Below are 21,573 nucleotides of genomic sequence, written 5' to 3' on the forward strand. Positions count from 1 at the left end.
TAGTTATCTCAAAAACATGTGCTTTGCTACCAGGGCTTTTAAAAGTCACTGTGATTGAGTTGATTTCAACTTAAAGCCATCCTACAGAACAGAGCAGAACTGCCTGTGGCTTTCCAAGGCTGTAACTGCTTCAGAGTAAACTGTTTCGTCTTTCTCCGGAGACAGGGCTAGTGGACTCGAACTGCTGACCTTGCTGCCCAAAGTCTAACCCACTGCACCAGCAGGGCTCCCCAGAGCTATTAGGAAGGTGTACACAGATGAGCTGGGGGAAAGTCTACCAAGGCTTCTGAAAGACTGACTCCAAGAGCATACTCTACTTTTCAGAACAGCAAGAGTGTCTGTGTACATACTCTCAACTCATTAGGACGCTTTCATTGAAATGTATCCGCCACCGTAAACAAGGGCTGCTATTTTTTGAATGAGTATTAAGTTTTCAGTGATAGGGCATCGGACTGCAGGCACACTTAATCCAGATACTAAACGTGCAACAGGGACTCTTCAGGACACCTTCCAATGAACAAGTAATTTTCAGTGTGTGCTTTGGTTTCAAGAGAATACTGTATGAAACAGAACGTGCCTGCTCCCCAGCCCTGCCTTATGCATAAACTAAGCAGAGGGCGCCTGACCCAAGTCATTCCTGGAGGCACTGGCACTCTGCCAGCATGCTCAATCACACCCTCCCCAGCCAGGGGCACACTCACCTTCTGGCATTGGGTGGCGGGCAATGCTGTCATGGAGCAAACACCGTCTGTAGATCAAACTCTGGCAGGACTGGTAGGTTAAAAAGCACCTGAGAGGAGACAAATTGGATTGTCAAGGGAGAGAGTGCTCAGAGTCTACCCACACTGAGGAAGCGGCAGGATCGGGGAGGGTAACATCACCACAGACAGTTAATTATTCCCACTCCATACAGAAGCAAAATGAGCTAGCAAACACACACGGCAAATTCATGGCAAATGAAGGGCCGAGACTGCTAGTCTAGGTGCAGCACTGGGAAAGAAGTTCACCTGTGACTAGCTAACTGTACTTTGAATGAGTGTTACGCTAAAAAGAAACCAATCCAAGAGAGAGAGAGACGGATCATGTATTATTTCAAGAGAATAGAACATTGTTCGTGTTAGTGATTTGAAGACAACTAATAGTACACTAGGGGGATATCATGGGGAAAAGGTAAACATTAATAAGTATCTTATACAGGAACATTCTATTTCATCCAATGACCAATCACTGGACACCTACCAAGACTAGGCAAATAAAGATATATGGAATGGATACAAATGACAAAGGGTGCACTTGGATTACACAGGGCTGGTTCTCCAAAAGATAACGGTTTGGAGTTGAGCTACTCAAGAGTAGACAGGCTGGGGGAATGATTCCAAGAAGGTTTACCCTGAGTAGACTTGGGTTTCCAGAAGAAAGCTCCCATCGGAGTGATTGCAAGCACCCAGTCTCACATGGAGAAGTTACACGGGCGCATTTGGGCACTAACTTTAAACAGCTAAAGTAAAAATAATTGTTCCGAAAGAACCTACGTGAGGGACTCACAGCAACCCTGTGTACAACCCAACGAGAAACCTACCCAGTCCCGGAGTGCTGGTGTAATATGTAGTGGTGGCAGATGCAGACTCTAGAGCCTGAACGTATGGCTCTCAGCGCTGACACCAATTTCCTGTGTGACTTTGGGCAAGTTTTTAATCTCTCTCTGACCTAGTTTCCTTTGAGAACAGAAGTAGTCAGAGCCTCTCTGCACTGCTGCTCTAAGAATGCAGGAAAGCTTCACGGGTTCCTCAGAATAGTGCCTGCCACACTGGCAGCGCTCAGTACACGTTAGTTCTTTTTGGTTTATTATTATAAACCCCAAATCCAAAGTCCACTCTTGAGAGCAGACAGCCTCATTACTCTCTCTCTCAGAGGCTGGTGGGTTTGAACCAGTAACCTTTAGGTTATGCAGCCCAATGCTTATTCCACAGCATCTCCAGGGACCCTATGCAATACCCACACAATGGACGACAGGTTATTAAGAACAGAAAACTGCTCGCAGTATTTTAATAAGAGAACTGGCAAGGTGTTAAGCATATCATCTGCAACACAAGCCCATTTCTGTTGAAACAGAGATTACTTTAGTCCTCTCTCCTCCCTTAACTCCTAAATTGCTGAGGAGCAGCCATGTACCACACATGGTTCTAGAAAGAGCTGTGAACAGAAAGTCCCTGTCTTCGCGGAGTTTCTAGTGTAGACGGGAAAGAGGTTTAAAAAATAGTAGTGTAGTTAAAAAAAAAAAAAGCAGGGTATAAAATGGTGGTAACTGCTGAGGAGGAAAAGCAAACAAAGGAGAGAGGTGGAGCCTACTGGGAGGGTGCGGTGAGGTGAGCCGAATGCTCTTCCTTTAGGTAGTGTGGCTAGGGACAGCCCTACTGACAAAGTAACACGTGAGGAAGCCATGCGGTCACCTGCACAAAGAGCATGGCCAGCGGGTGGGGTGGTGGTGCAGCCTCCTGAGGTGGAAGTGCCCTGTGAAACTGAGGGATGAGGAGGCTAGAGAGGAAAAGGCCTTGCAGATCAATGAAAGGACTTTGGCTTTGTCCTCACCCGAAACGGATAGCCAATGGCGGGCACTGAGTAGATGGGTGACATGAGCTGACAGTCCCAGAAGGACCACAATCACGGTCACAGTTAGATTGAGAGTAGACACAAGGAGACAAGGAGAGAAGCAAGAAGAATAGTTGAAGACCGCTACAATTACCAAGCGAGAGGTAACGGTGTTTTGGACCACAGTTAAAGGGGTGAAAGTGGCCAAGTGGGATTCAAATTTGGAATGTCGATTTAACATCCAAATAGAAACACTGAATAGACAATCAGAAACACCAAGGAGTCAATGAGATACATCCGCCTGGTTTGGGGAAAAAGGTTCTGGCTAACGTAGTATTTTAAAGTCACCAGTGCCTAAAAGTGCTCAACCCACCAAGGGAGGTAAGGTTGACAGGAGGGGAAAAGAGAGAGAGGGATCCAAGGACTGACTTCAAGAAAGCAGGAGAACCAGCAAAGTTAACTGAGAAGAGTGAGTGGTCAAAAGAAAGCCAGAAGTCCCGGGTTCTGGAGGCCAGATGGCACTGCCTCCAAGAGAAGGGAGGGATTTACCACTGTGGGCAGTCAGGCCAAGTCCAAAAAGGGCACACCCAGGTTCCCCCCTGGAGTGAGACTGAGGGGAGAACTTTGACCATCTCTTTTATGCACTTTTACATCCCATTAATATGTCTCACTTTTTATTAATGTATTTTTAATTAGTGTTGTTTCCGAGGAAAACCGTATTGGCCAAAGAAAGAAGCCCCTGTATCAAGCAGTACAAGTGCCCTTAGAGAGCAGTCTGCTTTAGTCAGCTGGTGCTCGACGTCCAGGCCGGTTTTGATAATTGCAGGTTTTCTCCAGCAGCAGGGAGCGGCACATACTTTAGACAAATAAATACAGTGGTGGTTTGTGGGGTACAAAACTGCAAAGAGAACAGCAGCAGGCGCTGGTTTAAAATGGCTTACTCACCGGAGCCAAATGTGGCCGTTGGAACAGACAGCCTGTTTTCGGTCTGTGAAGGGCAAGATCTCTTTACACAAACTGCAGTGCTCTGGGAAAGTCTGCTTGTTCATTTTCTTTGAGATATGTCCAATCAGCACCTGAGGAGGCAAAGCAGTCAGCACTGCTTAGTGGTGAGGGCGGACCGCCTGCACTACCCTCAAGGACCAAAGTGTGGAAGAGCTGGAGAGCCTAAGAGCTGCACACCTCTCACCTGTGCTGACACGCTGAATAAAGCATGGTCCACAACAGTGAGGACCACAACTATTACAGGAAGAACTATTCTGAAAAGCCGAATCTCTCAACTTGCCTCATTTTAGTTGCTTCTGAAACAAGGGCTTCAAGTTCTATTAGAAAACAAAGTATGTAGTTTTTCTTTATAATGTTTTGGGTTTTAAAAGGAAGAATTTAGCTTCTGAATGGAAATGTTAGATGAAACACCATCATCTTGGTAGAACTGCTGTGGCTAAGTGCCATCAATGCCACCTGCGACTCATCATGGTGACCTGTGCCATCTTGCGACTGGTTGACTACTGGGGTCCATGTGGTTTCTCACTGGCCTTTTCTGTGCAAGTAGCTCACCCAACCTTTCTTCCCAGTCTGTCTTGGTCTGGAGGTTCTGCTGAAACGTATGCGGCACAGCAACCTGAAAGGCCCAACTGAGACACGCATGGCAGCTGCACAAGGGGTAGTCAGGAATGAACTCTATCACTGACTGCCCCTGGAAGAACTGTTCAAACGCCATCTCTTAAGGATGGCTTACACAGTAAAAAAAGATTCAGGGTTTTAAAAGTACTTTTAATTTCACCTTAAGTGGTCTACAGACCCATGATTGATCTAGTATACAGAGTTTGCTCCAGGGCCTCATTCCTGTGGGATGTCAGAGCCACGAGTCCACTGTGGGAACTGGGAGGTGGTGAGCGGGTGCCCACAAGGCTGAGTTCTCACTGTTGTCTCAACTTCATTTTTGCTTTTATCAGCTTTAATTAGGATCATGACTTTTAAAAAAATGCTGACAACTTCAGGATTTTGCTGAGAAACATGTCGCTGTTAGAGACACAGGGAACGCCAACTCTCGATATCCATCTCCTCGACAACGGATTATGTGCATATCAACAATTTGAACTCACTTGTTTAATATCTTCTGGAGGAATCCTCTGGCCACTCATTAAAACTAATTCATTGGTGAAACTTGTATATAAGCTATAAATTTAAATCCAACTTTTAGGTTTTCACTGTTTAAGCTTAAGTATCCCATGTAAAGTCCCTTACAGCAGGGATGCCCCACCCCCCCGTCTTTTCTAGACAAGCCATACAACTGTGTAGTGGCTAAGGAGACCATCTGCCTAGAATTCCCCCACACAAACTTTACATAAAAGAGGAGTGCTCCTGGTTGTTATCAATAAATAGCCTTTTTGATCACAGCCCAACTTTATTAATTTAACTCAAATGCTCTCCATGGGGGTGAAGTCAACTCTGAGACACAAAGGGACACACTGTACAATCTGTGGTAATCACATTTTATAGGTGAGGCAATTAGGGCAAAATGTCTAAAAAGGTTTATAGAGAAGGCAATAAAGAAAAGAAGCTGAGAAAATGATCTAGCTGAAGGTTTCAGAAACAATTTATTTCTATGTCAACTTCCTGGGTTAAGTGCTTTTATGGATCTAGATGGATTTTAAAAACTTACCACATTTTGTCCTCAAAGAACAATCGGGTTGTTCCTTAAGAACTCGGCTTTAAGAGATGGACAAGGGTATAATCTTCTCTGAAAGGACTCTGTGGGAATCTCAGGCTAAGTGGAGCTCCCCAAGTTCCTGACAATTACACAAACCCACTACCAACCAACTTTCACTGACTGTCCAAAGTGTTTTTGTTTATGCCTCATTAACCCTTTCAGTATCCCCGTCAGGTCTTACAAAAACAATGTTATCCCACGAACACCGGGAGGCTTTGCAAAGTTCATGGGGGTGGGGGTGGGGGTGTAGAATTCCATTTACTTTAATTCTATTTACCCTCAAACTTTTGAAGCCCATACTCTTGCAGACTATTTAAGACACAAACACAATGTTTAAATGTTGACTTTTAAGGAAAACAAATCACTTAAATGAATGGTCCATCTTAAGCACTTTTTTAAGATTACTGTGAACAGAACACACACACACATTCCAACAGGAAAATGCAACACATTAAAGAGAACTTGATTTAATTCAGAGTCCTCAATGAATATAGACACATCTCATTTAAGTGTGCTTCATAAATACTGTGTCGTCCTTGTTCTACAACAGATTGAGGGTTTGTAGCCAGCCTGCATTAAGCAAGTCTAGCGGCACCATTTTTCCAGCAGCGTGTGCTCACTGTCTGGGGATGCTCACACTGTGTCAGACTTCTTCATAATGCTACTGCACGCTTAAGAAGCCGCAGTGTAGAGTACCCATAACTTATTGTTGGGAAACGCAACAATGCACGTGATTGGATTTACTGCGATTATTTGCGTCAGTGCAGTGGTCTGGATCCACACCTGCACTATCTCCAAGGTATGTACAGATGCACTCTGAATAATTTAGCACCTGGTACATGACTTTGGGACACAGTTCTTCAGGATTTTAGCAGCTGCTAGCTGAAAAAAGATCTAATGCTCCTTAAGTTAGGGTAAGACTGGCTAACCAAAGTCAAACTGTTTCTTTTCCGTAGCAATTCTCAGAATTGCTCTTAGAGGCCCTCTAAGAGGAGCGCAGAATACATACAGCAGTCCCTCAGTGGGGAACTCTTAGTGTTCTGTCAGCGTTCTGTGGGATTCCTTCTGAACAACACTCGAAGGTTGTTCTAAGTTCAAAACCAAGTTTACATCTAGTTTTTAAAAAAACAAGGTGCGCACTCCCTCAATGCATGAATACTTTCGCTTATTAAATTGGTACTCTATGATGCGCACTCTCCCGACACAACTGCTAGAGCCAAAGTGGGTGAACAAGTAAATGTGGTGAAGAAAGCTGATGGTGCCCGGCTATCAAAAGAGATAGTGACTGGGGTCTTAAAGGCTTGAAGATAAACAAGCGGCCATCTAGCTCAGAAGCAACAAAGCCCACATGGAACAACACACCAGCCTGTGTGAGCGAGTGATCCCAAAGGGATCAGTTATCAGGCATCAAAGAACAAAAAATCATCATATCATTGGCTGCACACCTCCATGATAGGATCGCTGAAGACAAATGGGTGCATAAGCAATTATGGTGAAGAAAGCTGATAGTGCCCGGCAATCAAAAGAGATAGTGTCTGGGGTCTTAAAGGCTTGAAGATAAACAAGCGGCCATCTAGCTCAGAAGCAAAAAAGCCCACATGGAAGCACACCAGCCAGTGCGATCACAAGGTGCCCAAGGGACCAGGTATAAGGCATCATGCAAAAAAAAAAAAAAAAGAATATGTGTATCTCTGTGTGTGTGTGTGTGTGTGTGTGTGTGTATATATATATATACCATATTGAATGAAGGGGGACACAGGGAATCCAGGGTGGATGATACCTTCAGGACCAAGGGTGTGAGGGGCGATGCTGGGAGAGTGTAGGGTGAGTGGGTTGGAAAGGGGGAACTGATTACAGGGATCCACATGTGACCTCCTCCCTGGGAGAGGGACGGCAGAGAAAGGGGGGAAGGGAGACTCCGGATAGAGCAAGATATGACAAAATAACGATGTATAAATTACAAAGGGCACATGAGGGAGGGGGGAGCGGGGAGGGAGGGGGAAAAAAAAGAGGACCTGATGCAAAGGGCTTAAGTGGAGAGCAAATGCTTTGAGAATGATTGGGGCGGGGAATGTACGGATGTGCTTTATACAATTGATGTATGTATAGGTATGGACTGTGATAAGAGTTGTATGAGCCCCTAATAAAACGTTTTTAAAAAAAACAACAAAAAAACAAGGTACAAATAGTAAATTGTATATACACCCTTCCTGAGTCTATCAGATTTTCTATTGGAAAACAAAACCCAAAGACACTTGGGTCAACAGGAAGAGACAGGAGCACACTCCCGCCACCAGGACTACCTGAGCACGCAGAGCCCAGCCAAGGGCAGCTGCCCCGGGCTGCTCCAGGCCTGGAAAAACGTGCACAGCCATCAAGGCCACCTGGTGAAGAACCACGACACGCTGAGGGTGATGAACGTGTCCTCTGCAGGGATCCAGGTTTCCTATTTACTCTCCTGTACCTCATGCCAACCAGTTACCTTAAAAAACTATCTTTTTTACAAGCTGAGCTCTCAGAGTTCAGTCTAGGTCATGCTTTCTCTGGAACCCAGTGGACTCTCCCAGGTTCCTGGGACTTTGCTAAGAAACACGTACCCGAGCTGTTCTGTCATCGTACTCTTCATCGGACATCAGGAAGTTACAGAGTCCTCGGGTGGGGATGCTCGTGTTCTCGGTGATCCAGGTGTGCAAGTAAACCTCTCCTAAGACGCGCTTCATGTGTTCCCTCGTCAAGTGCATTTCCACAGCTTCAATCTTCCCTTGGATTTCCAGGAGTTTCTCTTCCATTGGCTCACGGCTTCCAGCGTCGGCAGGCTGAGCAAGGGGGTCATCGGTAGGCTCCTCTCCCTCACCTTCTTTGCCTTTCTCCTGAAGGCTTTGTTTGTTCACCTGTTTTGAAGAAGTGCCTTCTTCCTGCTGTTCATCCTCAGGTGAGTCAAGCAGTAAGATTTTCGAGTCCTCGTTGGAGGGCTTCCATAAGGCTTCCGAGGGAATTTTCTGCATCGACTGGTATAAGATCCTCAGGAGGAACAGCTTGAACCGCCAAAAATAGGTGGCCCCACTGCTTTCAATCTTCCTTTCCAAAGCTTCGTGTAAAAATTGGGGGATGTGTTTATCTTTTAAAATCTTCCATCGTACTAGATCTATTAAATCAACCTGTTTGAAGAGATTTTGAACTGATGATTCCAGGAGCTGAGCAGCTGCCTCTTCAAAGGTTTTCAAGGTAACAAACTGAACCTGGTAGTTTTTGTTAACGGGGTGGAGGCCATTGACCATGCCCTCAGTGGTAATGACGGCCAGATATGCACCGCAAGGGCTCACTGCTATCCCATGAGTCCTCACGGAGCCAAACACATCTGCGAGCTTAATCAACTGGTGTTCAAACTTTAATGCAACATCTGTGAATATGGGAATCAACTGCCTCACCTTCCCATCACTGGAACATGTATACACCGTTCCATTCTGTTTGTCTGCAGTCATTGAGACAATAGGCAGCGAATGAAGGCCTGTGACATGGGAATTGTGAACATTCAGACCCGCTTTGGAAATCAGAAGAAGACACCAAAACACATACGATCCTCTGGCGGCCACTACTAAACTGCAGCTGCACTTCTGGTAAGGATGGTAGAGGGGCACACACTTAATGCTGTGCACAGGCAACTGGTCCATTTCTTTCCACAGGACAACAGGCTGCCTTAAAGTGAAGTAGCCTTTAACTGCTTTGAGATTGACGGGAAGAATTTTCACCGGTCCGAAATCGCTTCCCACAATAAGGCCGCTCATTTTCCGATTATTGTGCTCATATTCCCACCAAAACAGAACACTAGGAGAGTTGATCCCTGACTCAATGGTGTTGCATGAAGAGATGGACTCCTTCCCTACAAATGGCAGCTGGAACTGCCACACAGCAATGTTGCCATTTTCAAAGAGCACGGCCAGGAGCACGCTCCCCACATCACGGCACTCGTTGTTGTGCTTGACCTGCTGGGTGGTACAGATGCCCGACCACTCCATTCTCACGGGGGTCTGCATGCTGTGCCTCCTCTGAAACTCAGCAAAGTCCGAGAGGTTTCCTTCTGAGGCTTCGGTCTTAGAAAGCCTGTAACTGGTCTCATATAGGCGTTCGCCATAAATCTCAGTCAGGTCCACAAGCTGGACCCACTGTAGCCGGCTGAGGTTCGCCTGGATGGTCAGGCGGTTGTCCATGGTGAGTGCGGCCAACAGGCACCTGCCATTAGCATCACAACCCATGGGCGACCAGCTGGTGTATTTGAATCCTCTCAGTGGCGGCAGAGCCTTCCCTTCAGGATTGAACACCCTATCCAACATGAAAGTCTGACTGACTACTGGGTCTTTAGAGGTGGCAAATTTCTCCTTACACTCAGCAACTTCTTTTTTTGATCCAACCTGAAAATAAGAGATATAAAAAGCATCAGATAATGATTTCAACTTAGGAGGAGTACATTTATGCTGCTTAGGCTGTATAAACAGAGTCACATAAATACAAATAGCAATTTTATATCAATTCTGTCAATTTTTGCATTTAAAAGGCCAAGTACAGGTCTATCTACTAAGTGAACAACTACTAGAAAACAATGGTAATTTGTCTCTGAGGTTCAGAATAAGGGTTGTCATTATTCATAGCCTGGTTTCCATATTTTCAGAATTGACATGACCAACTAAAATATACAAGTTCTTGATCCTGACGAGTGAGTGAGGTGTTCAAAATTCATGAAAGTAGTTCTCTAGAAAGTAAAAGGAAACAAAGAAGTAGGAGCAAAGGGCATTTATAGAGGTCTAAATACAGGCATGTGCATCTGTAAATACATTTATATATGACGAAGGGGAAATAGATCTACGTACGTGTATCTATAGGTTTAGTATTAAGGTAGCAGACGGACATTGAGCCTCTACTCAAGCACTCCCTCAATGCAAGAACACTTTTTTCTAATAACCTGGCATTCTGTGATGCTCACCTTCTGGACACAATCGCTCAAGACAAAATGGGTGCATAAGCAAATGTGGTGAAGAGACTTGATGGTGCCCGGCTATCAAAAAATATAGCGTCTGGGGTCTTAAAAGCTTGAAGATAAACAAGCAGCCATCTGAGAAGCAACAAAGCCCACATGGAAGAAGCACACCAGCCTGTGTGATCATGAGGTGTCCATAGGATCAAGTTAACAGGCATCAAAGACCCAGAACGAAAAATCATTAAAGCCCATCTGTAGAAAATTGAACTTCCCCTTACAAAAGGATCTCAGGAAGGAGACCAGCCAGTCAGGGTGCAGTGTAGCACCATCGAAACTTACAACTTTCTTCTAGATCTTTAATGCTTCCCCCTCCCACTATCATGACCCCAATTCTACCTTATAAATCTGGCTAGACCAGAGCATGTACACAGGTGTCGATAAGAGCTGGAAACACAGGGAATCCAGGACAAATAAAGTCCTCAGGACCAATAATGAAAGTAGCAATACCAGGAGGGGAAGGGGAAGGTAGGGGGAGAAAAGGGGAACCAATCACAATGATCTACATATAGGTCCCTAGGGGCACAGACAACAGAAAAGAGGGTGAAGGGAGACATTGGTCAGTGTAAGACATGACAAAATAATAATAATTTATAAATTATCAAGGGTTCACGAGGGAGGGAGGGGAGAAAATGAGGAGCTGATACCAAGGGCTCAAGTAGAAAGAAACTGTTTTGAGAATGATAATGGCAACAAATGTACAAATGTGCTTGACACAATGGATGGATGGATTATGATAAGTTTTACGAGCCCTCAATAAAATTATTTTTTTAAAGGGAAAGTAGTTCTCTATATACAGGTTTGATACATTTAGATATATGGATTTTTATAGTATTTTTGCAATACAAATGTCACCTTTAATTTACAAACTATGTTCACTTACACATTAACATACAAAATCATTTGTAAACTATGCTGAGCGTCCTCTACCTTTTCTACTGTTTCTATAGAATTATTTCAGACTAGACTGAATGCTACTCCACATCCATTTTCTCCAATTCCCTGCTTAGACTGCTTTTCCCTCTTATCTAAATCTTATCCATGATAACTTTATGAGGTTTCCTGAGATCGCGCTAATCTTCGGTTTCTATCTCTCATAGCATACATCACCTAGCCTTTTGACAGCAAGCTTTTTAGAAAGAATTTAAAGGGATATATAAACATACAGATGGAGGGAGAGATAAGTGACCAAAAGAAAGTGGCCCAGATAGTTGTGGCTTTTTGGTCAACTTCTCTGGAGAACCCAGACTAAGGCAAAGGTTAAAGAAAAAAAAAAGAAAGAAAAGCAGAGGTCTTTATGTTAAAAGCAGACAGAACAAGGAAGATTATCAAAGTGGAAAGGGCAGAACAAACATGATTAAAAGGGAATTCAAGCATAAAGTGTATATAGCTATAATAAGATGCATTTTAAACTTCTAGAGGAATTAAACTTCTAGACCGAGAACTTGGGAGATGATGAACTCACAAAACCACCCGTTCCATGCCTGGACCACTGGGGTGTGACAGAAAATGAGAGCACAAGAAGTTTATAAATTTTGCCAAATATAAGCAAGACAACACACACACACAAAACATGGATTACAAAAATTATACACTACCAAGCCTGATCAGGAATAATAGTTAATTTGTTAACAAATTAATAATTTAGATAAACACATTATAGACCGCATAGGATAATTAGATTTATTTATTAATAACGTCATCTTATTCTTTTTCTAACATTGCTATATGACAATAAATAAACACACAATGAAAGCTAGCCATAAAGTTGTGCAACTAAATGAATCAGATGCCTAACTTCTCCTAAGGTGTGTTTCACAGACCACTACTCTCCAAACTACCCCTTCAAAGAGTTCTATAGTCAAATATGTTTTAGAAATGCAACACATTATATACATAAATACACACATACATACATATATATTTTTTCTCCTTAGAGGAGTCACAATGAGTATTAGCACATTTAGTGTCTTGGACAGGGAGCTACTAAAGTCACTTAAAAAAGCATTTAAGCAGTTATCCAAGCATCGCTTTATAAAAGAACTTTTTAGGGTGAGTGTCTTGTTACTCTCCTCAAGAACACGGACAATAGTACTTTAGGCGGTATATCTTGATTCTTCAAAAGCATGTAAGGCAGTCTCTTGGATGTGCTATGGGAAAGTTAGAGAAATATGGACTGAATGTTCTAATTCAATAATGGTATAACCAGCTGGTCTAGCAATAAAATAATGTTAATCAAAGCCCAGAGCTTTGCTTGGGTAGACAAAATTTGTAATGTGAATAATAAAGCATAGGATAATGATAGATAATCTGTGTTATGATATCAGACAGCCTGGGTTCAGATCCTGGCTCTATTACTTATATACTAGTTCTGTGACTATGAACAAATTATTTAAATCTTCTGGCCCTAATTTCCTCACTTATAAAAAGAGGCTAGTTACCGATACTTCTGGGAAGATTTAAGTAAGCCAACACATGCAAAGCACACATTGACAGGTGCTCAACATTTGTTAGCTATGATTATTACAAGGGAGCTGCAAAAGGACTGTGGAAAAATTTCATTATCTTTTAGTTCCATTTTTCCATGAACTTTTTCAAGCCCCCTCATATTATAACAACTCCTTGAGAACAAAGTAAATGTCAATAAGACATTACAAAAAGTAAGTAAAACACAAGACATAACATTGCTCACCAAATTCTACAATACTCTAAATGAGGGAGCAATCCTTAAAATACACAAAAGGTACTGTACAACCTAAGGCAAAGTTACAGAATTGGTAACGCAAGTAAGAGCACAGAATGAAATAGACAAGCCATTTGTGTGAACTCTTGGTAGGATGGAGAGCAGCACAGATCTTGACCAAATCTGTACAGCTTTGTGGTAGTCATTTCTAATATATTAGTTGGAATCAACCTACTGAAGCCCCTCCCCATGCTCCCAATACTCCCACATCACAAAACCAGTTAAACTTAAACAAGTACTCAGATGCTTAAGGTGCATACCACTCACTCAGAGTCCTGCGCCTGGTCATTTAATTAAGCATCTATGATCTATTTCTAGCCCGCTACTGGTACTGAGGAGTCCCTGCTAATGCAGGGGGCAAACACTGGGCTACTAAACAGTGAGGTTGGGGGTTGAAAGATACTAGCTAGCTGCTTGCTCTCTCAGAGACAAATGAGGCCACCTGCTTCCACAAATAATTTAAAAAGTCCAAAGCTAAAACCGAAGCCAAACCCTGAGCCATCAGGTTGATTCCGAAGCATAACAACTCCAAAGAGCAGCGGTTCTCAACGTGTGGGTCGTGACCCCTTTGGGGCTTGAACAACCTTTTCACAGGGTCAGTCGATTCATAAGAGTAGCAAAATACAGTTATGAAGTAGCAATGAAAATAATTTTATGGTTGGGGGGGTCAAGGTGGGGTCACCACAACATGAGGAACTGTATTAAAGGGTCCAGGGCATTAGGAAGATTGAGAACCACTGTCATATAGGGTTTCTGAGGTTGTAAATTTTTCCAAGGACAGGCTCATCTTTCGTCCTCAGAGTGGCTGGTGAGTTTGAACCACCAACCGTGCAGTTAGTTGTTCAAGAAATCCTACCGGAGAGTTTTCTGCTGTTCCATAGTCACTATGAACTGGAATCAATCTGATGGCATCGTCTATGTTACTAACAGCAATAGCTAAGCACTTTGTGAGCACTTGAAGATGTGGACAGTGTCTGTAGGGCACAGAGGATGATTCCAAAATTAGGCAGTATTTATTTGTAATTTTTCTTCCTTTAGAAAATTTTTATTAAAAGATCATTTTATTGGGGGCTCTTACCACTTTATAACAATCCATACATCAATTGTATCAAGCATATTTGAACATATGTTGCCACCATTCTTTCCTAGACATTTACTTTTTATTGAGCCCTTGGTGTCAGCTCTTCCCCCCCTACTCCAGTGACCCCTTGATAAATTATTAGTTTCATATCTTATACCAATCGCTGTCTCCTTTGCCCCATGGAAGGTATTGTGTGTGGCTATGTGTCGATCATTGCAATCAGTTCCCCCTTTCTCCCTTCTTATTCCTACCTTTCCCTCTACCCTTCTGGTATAGCTATTACCATTGCTGTTCCTGGATTCTGTAAAAAAAGGGTAATATTTTAAAGACCTTTAAATAAGAAAAAACAAAACAGACAAAAGTAAATTCACTACCATCGAGTTAACGCTGACTCATAGTGACCTCCCCTCCCCCTGTGGGTGGTGGTTTCAAACTGGGAATCGAAGCCCACTACACCACCAGGGCTCCTTAAATTAATAGTACACAGTACAAATAAGTTACATGTACATTATTAGAATGGAATGGTTTACAACTAGATGATTCACAGAGGCAAAGGGGCTTTCTACGCCCATCAAGAGTTCCAGTCTTGGAAACCCACAGGGCATTTCTGCCCTGTGACTGCCATGAGTCAGAATCGACTCAATGGCAGTGAATGAGAGGATTCATTCAATAGTCCAATGGGGAGAAAAAAATGACTTTCCCCCAAATAATATTTTTACTGACATATCTTACTCATTCCAGTATCTCTTCCCTTCCCATACTTCCGCTGTTCAATCCCATCAGGTGGGGCTATATATACACTCTTCAATGCTATCAATACCCAACCCCATGGCCCATTTCCCATACCCTCAGGGAACCCTTACTCCTGTTAGTGTCTCTAGTGTCTCTGAGGGTTCATCTCTCTTGACTACCATGGACCGAGCGATCTTAAATGTACAAATGAACATACGCAAATCTAACCTCAATGAGGTATATTGCATACGGACCATTATGGTTAAGAGGTGGGAATCTTACAGAACTAGAGTATGGTTATGGGTTTCATCAGTGCCACACGGCACTCAGGATCTATCTTCCATTACGTGAAGCCCTTCTAAGAGGGACTGTGCAGTTGTCTCCCTGGGGGACTTTGGGTCCACTTCCCTTCACATAGATTTGGATGTGTTTTTTGAACTTCTGATATCTCGTCCCATGGACACTTCATGATCACACATCCTGGTGTGCTTCTTCACAAATTCTGGCGTGCTTCTGATTTTGTTGCTCCTGTTAGATGGCCGCTTGTGAGACTTATTCTTAAATCATTATTCTATTGTTTCACATTTATATCCTTCATCTTTAAGTCACGTGTGTTCAGGATGGGAATCTACACACAGCTGGAATCTACATAACTGGATTTTTTCTGTGAGAAGTTCAGCTCTCCCAGAATCGGGACAGGTAACAGGATCATAGGACAAAAGCTTCAAAGGGGTGAAGTACCTAGACATCCAGCAGTGCCACACAGGAAAACTATGAGCGAGGTTGGAGACGTTCCAGCTCTGGCTTCCCAGGGCTGTCGAAGGGCACAGTGCTGACACAGATGTCTTTGCAGTCCTACCACCACATCATAGTTCTAACTCAGAGGCCTTGCAGTACAGGGGCTTGCTTAATGTGGCTCTTCTCGTCACTCTCTCTGTAACGCATGAACTTGTAATGATGGCTCTGGGTAGAATAAGGTGAATCACATAACGGATAGGGTTATCTGATTCAGCTGTGAGCTAACAGGATCGTGCCTGACATTCTACTGGGAATAAAATGAGCCATCTCAGAAGCAGGTAGGGGAGAGCTGTCACTACGAGCAAGAGCCAGGAGTAGAGTGCATACTTTGGGACCCAAGATCCCTGTGATCCCTTGACCCAAGACATAGCTTTGATAAAAGTGCAGAACCAGGACCAGAGCACTGGACTTCCCAACCAACCAAACAAACTCACTGTGCATTCAACTAATGCTAGAGTCAATCTAAAACCAAGCTCACTTTCATCAATTCAATGCCGACTCATAACCTATCCTACAGGACAGGGTAGAACTGTCCCTGTGAGTTTCTAAGACTAACTCTTGATGGGAGTAGAAAGCCCATTTTTCTCTCACAACCCCCAGAGCACATAAAACTGAGTGTTTGGGGCAAGAGCCTGGCTTGTAAACGGGTGCCTCAAGGAAATTAATTAGCGGAGTTGGTTTTTCTGACCCTCAAAGCTGGAGCTAAGTTCCTTTGGGTTGAGACTTATAGTGGCGTGGTATGTTGTTTGGGCCTTTATTAGCAGCCCTTAAAGAGCTATGTAACATCACCCAAAGGGCAATGAATTATCAAAGCCAGCAGAGTAGTATGCAGGGTGTGGTAGTTACATAATCTGTGTCAATTTGAGGATTAAGAGTGTAGGGGTGGAGTCTTGTCTGTCAATCAATAGCCAATGAGGCGTCTGTGTGGACATGGCCTTCCCCTAAGGATTCTAGGAATTCCTGAATTTCCTCATTAGAGACGAGAGACAGACTGTCTCTGGGCTCATTCTCTTGCAAACTCTCTACTGACAAGGCTCACTCCCTGAGACGCCCTACTGACAAGACACATGGCACTACGCTGATAGACCCTGTGCCCTGGGAACTGGAGAAGCCACGTGGAGACCCCTGCCAGCACTGAGATGCATACATTGCCGCTGGATCCAAAGACTTTCTACCCACTGGCCTGTGTTTCGTGAGTCTGAAGAGGACTTTATGTATTGTTATCGGACACAGGGGCTAATATCGGATTTATGGGCTTGGGCTTGGACTGGACTGGGTTGGGATGCTTTCTTAATGTACCCTTTAAATTTAAATTACCCTTTATATAAAACTCTCTCTTATACCCATATGCATGTTTATGAATTTGTTTCTCTAGTCTACCCAGACTAACACTGTTACTTGGCAAGTCAAGGCCAGTGGGAGGTATCAGAATAAGTCTAAAGAACAACGGTGGAGGGTGAAGGCATGTCTGACTCCTGCTTTGTGGTAATTGCCCTAGAGACACAGGAGGTCAGATGTGGTTTCTCAACTCATTCCTCAGACCTTTCTGAATTGCTGGGATAATCTAACATTCATTCACCAGGCAGTCGTCCTAAGCTAGTAAGTCAATCACTTGATTCTGTGATGTGCATACAAAAACAAAAAACAGCAAAGAATGGTAAGTTATCACTATCTCATGCATGATTTTAAAATCATTTGTTAAAGAGCTGTATAAGAATTGTCTATTACTGGTTAGACAATTGTGGAAGCAATGAGTATAATTTTATCAGAATGGCAAAAATACCCACTGGTTCAACACCAATCTGAATTGATTCCTTCATAATCTGTAAGACTGCATTACTATTATTGTTTTGCCTTGAACATTTAGTATTCAAGGAAGTGTGCAAGATGAAAATGCATATTGTAAAGTCTTTTACTCGAAAAGCCCTAACAGGTAGGTTTAAGTATCCCCTTTAATGCACAGATCTAGCTTACCCTCATGTAAGAAACCCTGGTGGCACAGTGCTTGAGAACCCAGACACTAACTGAAAAGCTGGTGGTTCAATAGCCACCTCTGTTGGGGAAAGGTATGTATCTTTGGAAAGCCCGTGGGGCAGTTCCACTCAGTTCCGTAGGGCTGCTGGGATCAGAATCGACTCAACACAACTAGTTTGATGTTAGCTTGGTTGCTGTCTTGTGCTATATAAAACCTGAGCCCTTAACCCCCTATTTAACATTGGTTCCAACAATCATCTTTTTGCCTCAAGTTCAACCACAGTCACATTTTGAAATGTATCAAATCATGCAATGCTCATGAAACAATGAAGCAAAAATACTGCTACAAAATCACAGAAACTTTGTAGTGCAAGTATCAAAATGTGAAGCTGCTGTTTCTCAATAGAAACTTCATCTAGGTATATACATGTTTAAAGACGTGTTTTAATTTCTCTGACTCTTCCCTCTTCAATTCACCCCACAATTACACAACATTCAATCTTTAGGGCTTTAGTCACATTATTTTAAAAATGTTCTTTGGTGTAGGGAGTTCCGCATTGGACTGCTAACATCAAAGTCAGCGGTTCAACTCCACCAGTTGTTCAGCTCCTGTAAATATTTGGTCTTACAAATCCAAAGGGGTAATTTTACTCTGTCCTTTGGGGTCATTATGAGTTGGAATCAACGCAATGGCAATAGGATTTAAGAAAAAGAAGTCTGAAGGAATAAGATCGGGACAGGAGGGTGAAGAAGGCAATGTTTCCCAATGAAATTCTTGTAGGGGCAGCCCTTGCTATCCTTAAAATCTGAGCAGGCACAGTGTTGTGATGTAAATAATTTGCTCAGTGCAACTTCCCCGGCCTTTTCCTTACCAAATGAAATTTTCAATCTTCTTAAAATTTCTTCCTTACTAGACCCTCAGGATTGACCTTGGGTCAATTTGATCACATCCTCTCCAAGATCTTAGAGAGCTTGGTCACACAAATTTGCCAATGATCTAACATCAAGTTGGGTGCATGCCTTCAAACAGCTTCATGTCACTAATCCCAACTCATGGCAACCCCATGCATGCCTCACAGAGTTTTCGGGGACTCGTTTTTGTTGTTGTTGTTGAAGTAGAAAGATCACCAGGCTTTCTTTCTGCAGTACCTCTGGGTGGGCAGGCTGGTACCTCCAATCTTTCTTAAGCAGCAGACTGCATGAACCCAGGGTCTCCAGCCACAGCTAAGAACTCATATTTGAAATAACTGTTGAGAATAACAATTTTTTTAAAAACCCTTTATTTTCACATAAACACATTCTCTGCAGGCAAACATGTTATCTTCCAGGCACTTATCACTTGACTACATTATTATTTGTTAGACTTGCCAAAGAATGTACACTCCCGTGATGCAGGTCAGCACCGAGCAAACAGGGGTATTCAAGCATCTGCTTAATTTATTAACATATCCTTTGACAAGCACACATGGGCATACAAAGCTATAAAGTTAACAAGGTAAATCCTTTATACTTCCCAACAACAAACATGAATCATATGGGTTCCCGGTTTTGGAAAACCAAACCCAAACCGGATTTTGAAAGTGCCGAGTGAGATAATACAACTAACTTTAGGTGCCATGAAGTTCTGAAGGCTCTACATTTACCCAGAAACCATGTTACTTGCAGTTTATGAACTGTTTCTAGGGGCCTTATTTTTCATTCTACACCTCACGGAGTTTTATTTAGCTACTAAAGGGAATCTGGAGTATAAACATGGAGATGCAGCACTTCACCCATCTGCCTAGAGTGAGAAACTAGTGATCGTTCATTACAAAGTCGCTAAAATAGTTCAGACAATGTATAGGACCGATTTTCCCACTTCAAGCCAAAGAGGCCCGAGGAGGGCACCAAACGGTAAACAAAGCCAGCTAGGGCCTCGGGGAGTAGGCCCCAGACAATAGAAGCAACGGTGGAGGCAGGTCTGGGGTTGGGTCAACAGGGGGTGGAGTTTCAGGGAGCACACCACTACTCGGTCAGACACTGGGGTAACGGCAGGATTGGCGGGACTCGACTCGGGGTCATCCGAGACCTTGGGCGCACAACGCTGCACGCTTCAACCTTAAAAAACAACAACAACGTGGCCACGCTGGCCACTTGCAAGAACCTCCCGCGCCGGGTGCGCGGTGGGGGAATCCCCGCGCCAGGCGCCGGCCGGGATTCCCCAGGGACGGATGACGCGGCCGCGGGAAGGAGGAGAGCTCCCGCGGCCGGGCCGCAGGGTTCACTTACTTTGAGGAAGCAGCTATTGAGAGGGGCAGGCACGGAGGTGCGATGGATGACCAGGTCCTGGCCCGGGTTGTGCACGTCGCAGATGAGCTCCAGCACGGCGATGCTGCGGGCGGTGGACACCGACACGCGGTGGTCCTCCGACCAGGCCAGCGGCTCCAGGCCGCTCACGGCGTATTGCAGCTTCACGGCCGGCTCCCGCCGAGTGACCATTAGGCGGAAAGAGGCACTGGGCCCGGGAGCCGGGTCCACCGCAGGCTCCTTCGCTCCCGCCTCGCCGCCCCCTTCTCCCTCCTCCTCCCCGGATGGCGCAGGCCCGTCGGTCTCGGGCTCCACCCGGGCCTGGCTGGCCGTGGACATCTTCCCCCAGATCCAGAGACCGTATCCTCGGGCGCGCAAACCCCACGTCGCTGCCCCGTGGCCGCCACCGCACCGCAGCCGCCAGCCCCCTCCGCGGCCGTTTTCTCCCCTCAGGCCCCGAGCGCCGCTGAGCCAGGAAGGACCCCGCCGTTGCCTGGCGACCCAGCCCTGCCAGGTGACCGAGGAGCTGCCTGTCTAGAAAATGCGCCTCTGTGGCCCCAATCTAAGCCTTATCTGTTGGACGCGGGTTAAAAAAAGAGAGAGAGAGAGACAAGGCTCCTCCAAGGGGAGACTGGCCTTAAATTCACCTCCTGGCAGGCCAAGGGTCATCCCTTTTGGAGACTGCGCTCCCGAGGGCTGAGTTGGTGCAGAGCAAACAGTAACCAGGTGGTAGGTTCTTGCTTAAAAGCATTCAAAGGCCTTTACAAGCGTTAACATCCCCCGTTGAACGTAATTTTGCACGTCGACAATAAACCAAGCCGGGGGACGGAGTTGTCACTTTCTATTCGTCGGTGCCCTTCCAGCAGGTGCACTTCGACGAACGCCCTTCCGCCTCGCACGGAGGTGGCGATCACTTCCTGCGGGCTTGTTGGTGTTGATCTCCCTTGGCCCGGGAAGGGGCCGCGGCTGCAGGACTCGGCGGGGGCAGCTACGTGGGGTCCTAGCGCGCGTCCCACGTGGGCTGGAGCAGGCGCCGGAACCCCAATCTCAAGTCCCGGGCGGCTCGGGACTCCTCGGGTCTCGCCGGCGTCCGTGCCCCCGCCTTCTGGCTGGAGCTCCTCCGCGCTGGCCAGCCATGGCCGCCGCTGAGGATGTGCTCCTCAACGTGTTTGAGGCCCAGGCCGCCGCCCCCACGAAGCTCCTCAGACACATCCCGGCCCGGGCTAAGCGGGTGAGTGCCGACGCGGCTTCGCTTCGGGCCCCCCCGCGGGGGCCGCCCTCGCCGCCTTCTGCGAGCTGCCGCCTGCTGCTGCGACCAGTTTGGGTTTTGTTCTTGTTTTTTAAAATGGAGTGTAAAAACAGTGGTCAGACAGCGTCGCTCAGAAACGCGTGTGTCTAACCGGATGTTCTAGGAGGGAGAGGAGCGAGGTAGGGGAGTTGGCCCGTGTTATTTATGTGAACCCTGGAAAGGGGGGGTGAGGGGTTGGATGCTGTTTACCTTGAAGTTGGGACCTTGGAGGCCTAGTCGTCGTGTCAATTAGCTGGCAACTCTTTGAACTTCTCTAAGCCACCTTTTTTCTACTCAGAGTTGTGAGGTTCAGAAATACGGGGGTCAGAGATTTCAAATG

At 45.1% G+C, this 21,573-nt stretch overlaps 2 protein-coding genes across 2 annotated transcripts in view; one reads left to right on the forward strand and one right to left on the reverse strand.

The window, feature by feature from the left end:
* Positions 1-20,419, reverse strand: part of GTF3C4 (general transcription factor IIIC subunit 4) — a 28,302-nt gene extending 7,883 nt beyond the window's left edge. The window contains exons 1-4 of the mRNA XM_075560581.1: positions 19,928-20,419; positions 7,900-9,711; positions 3,535-3,665; positions 702-790 (exon numbers count right to left, since the gene is read on the reverse strand). Coding sequence (XP_075416696.1) covers positions 702-790; positions 3,535-3,665; positions 7,900-9,711; positions 19,928-20,284 — 2,389 coding nt within the window. The 5' untranslated portion in view covers positions 20,285-20,419. The remainder of the gene's footprint in view (positions 1-701; positions 791-3,534; positions 3,666-7,899; positions 9,712-19,927) is intronic.
* Positions 20,420-20,894: 475 nt separating this feature from the next.
* DDX31 (DEAD-box helicase 31) overlaps positions 20,895-21,573 on the forward strand; it is an 83,954-nt gene continuing 83,275 nt past the window's right edge. The window contains exon 1 of the mRNA XM_075560580.1: positions 20,895-21,176. Within this exon, the coding sequence (XP_075416695.1) occupies positions 21,081-21,176 (96 nt within the window). The 5' untranslated portion in view covers positions 20,895-21,080. The remainder of the gene's footprint in view (positions 21,177-21,573) is intronic.

This window comes from Tenrec ecaudatus, chromosome 10, assembly GCF_050624435.1.
Source record: "Tenrec ecaudatus isolate mTenEca1 chromosome 10, mTenEca1.hap1, whole genome shotgun sequence".
Classification (NCBI taxonomy): Eukaryota; Metazoa; Chordata; class Mammalia; order Afrosoricida; family Tenrecidae; genus Tenrec; species Tenrec ecaudatus.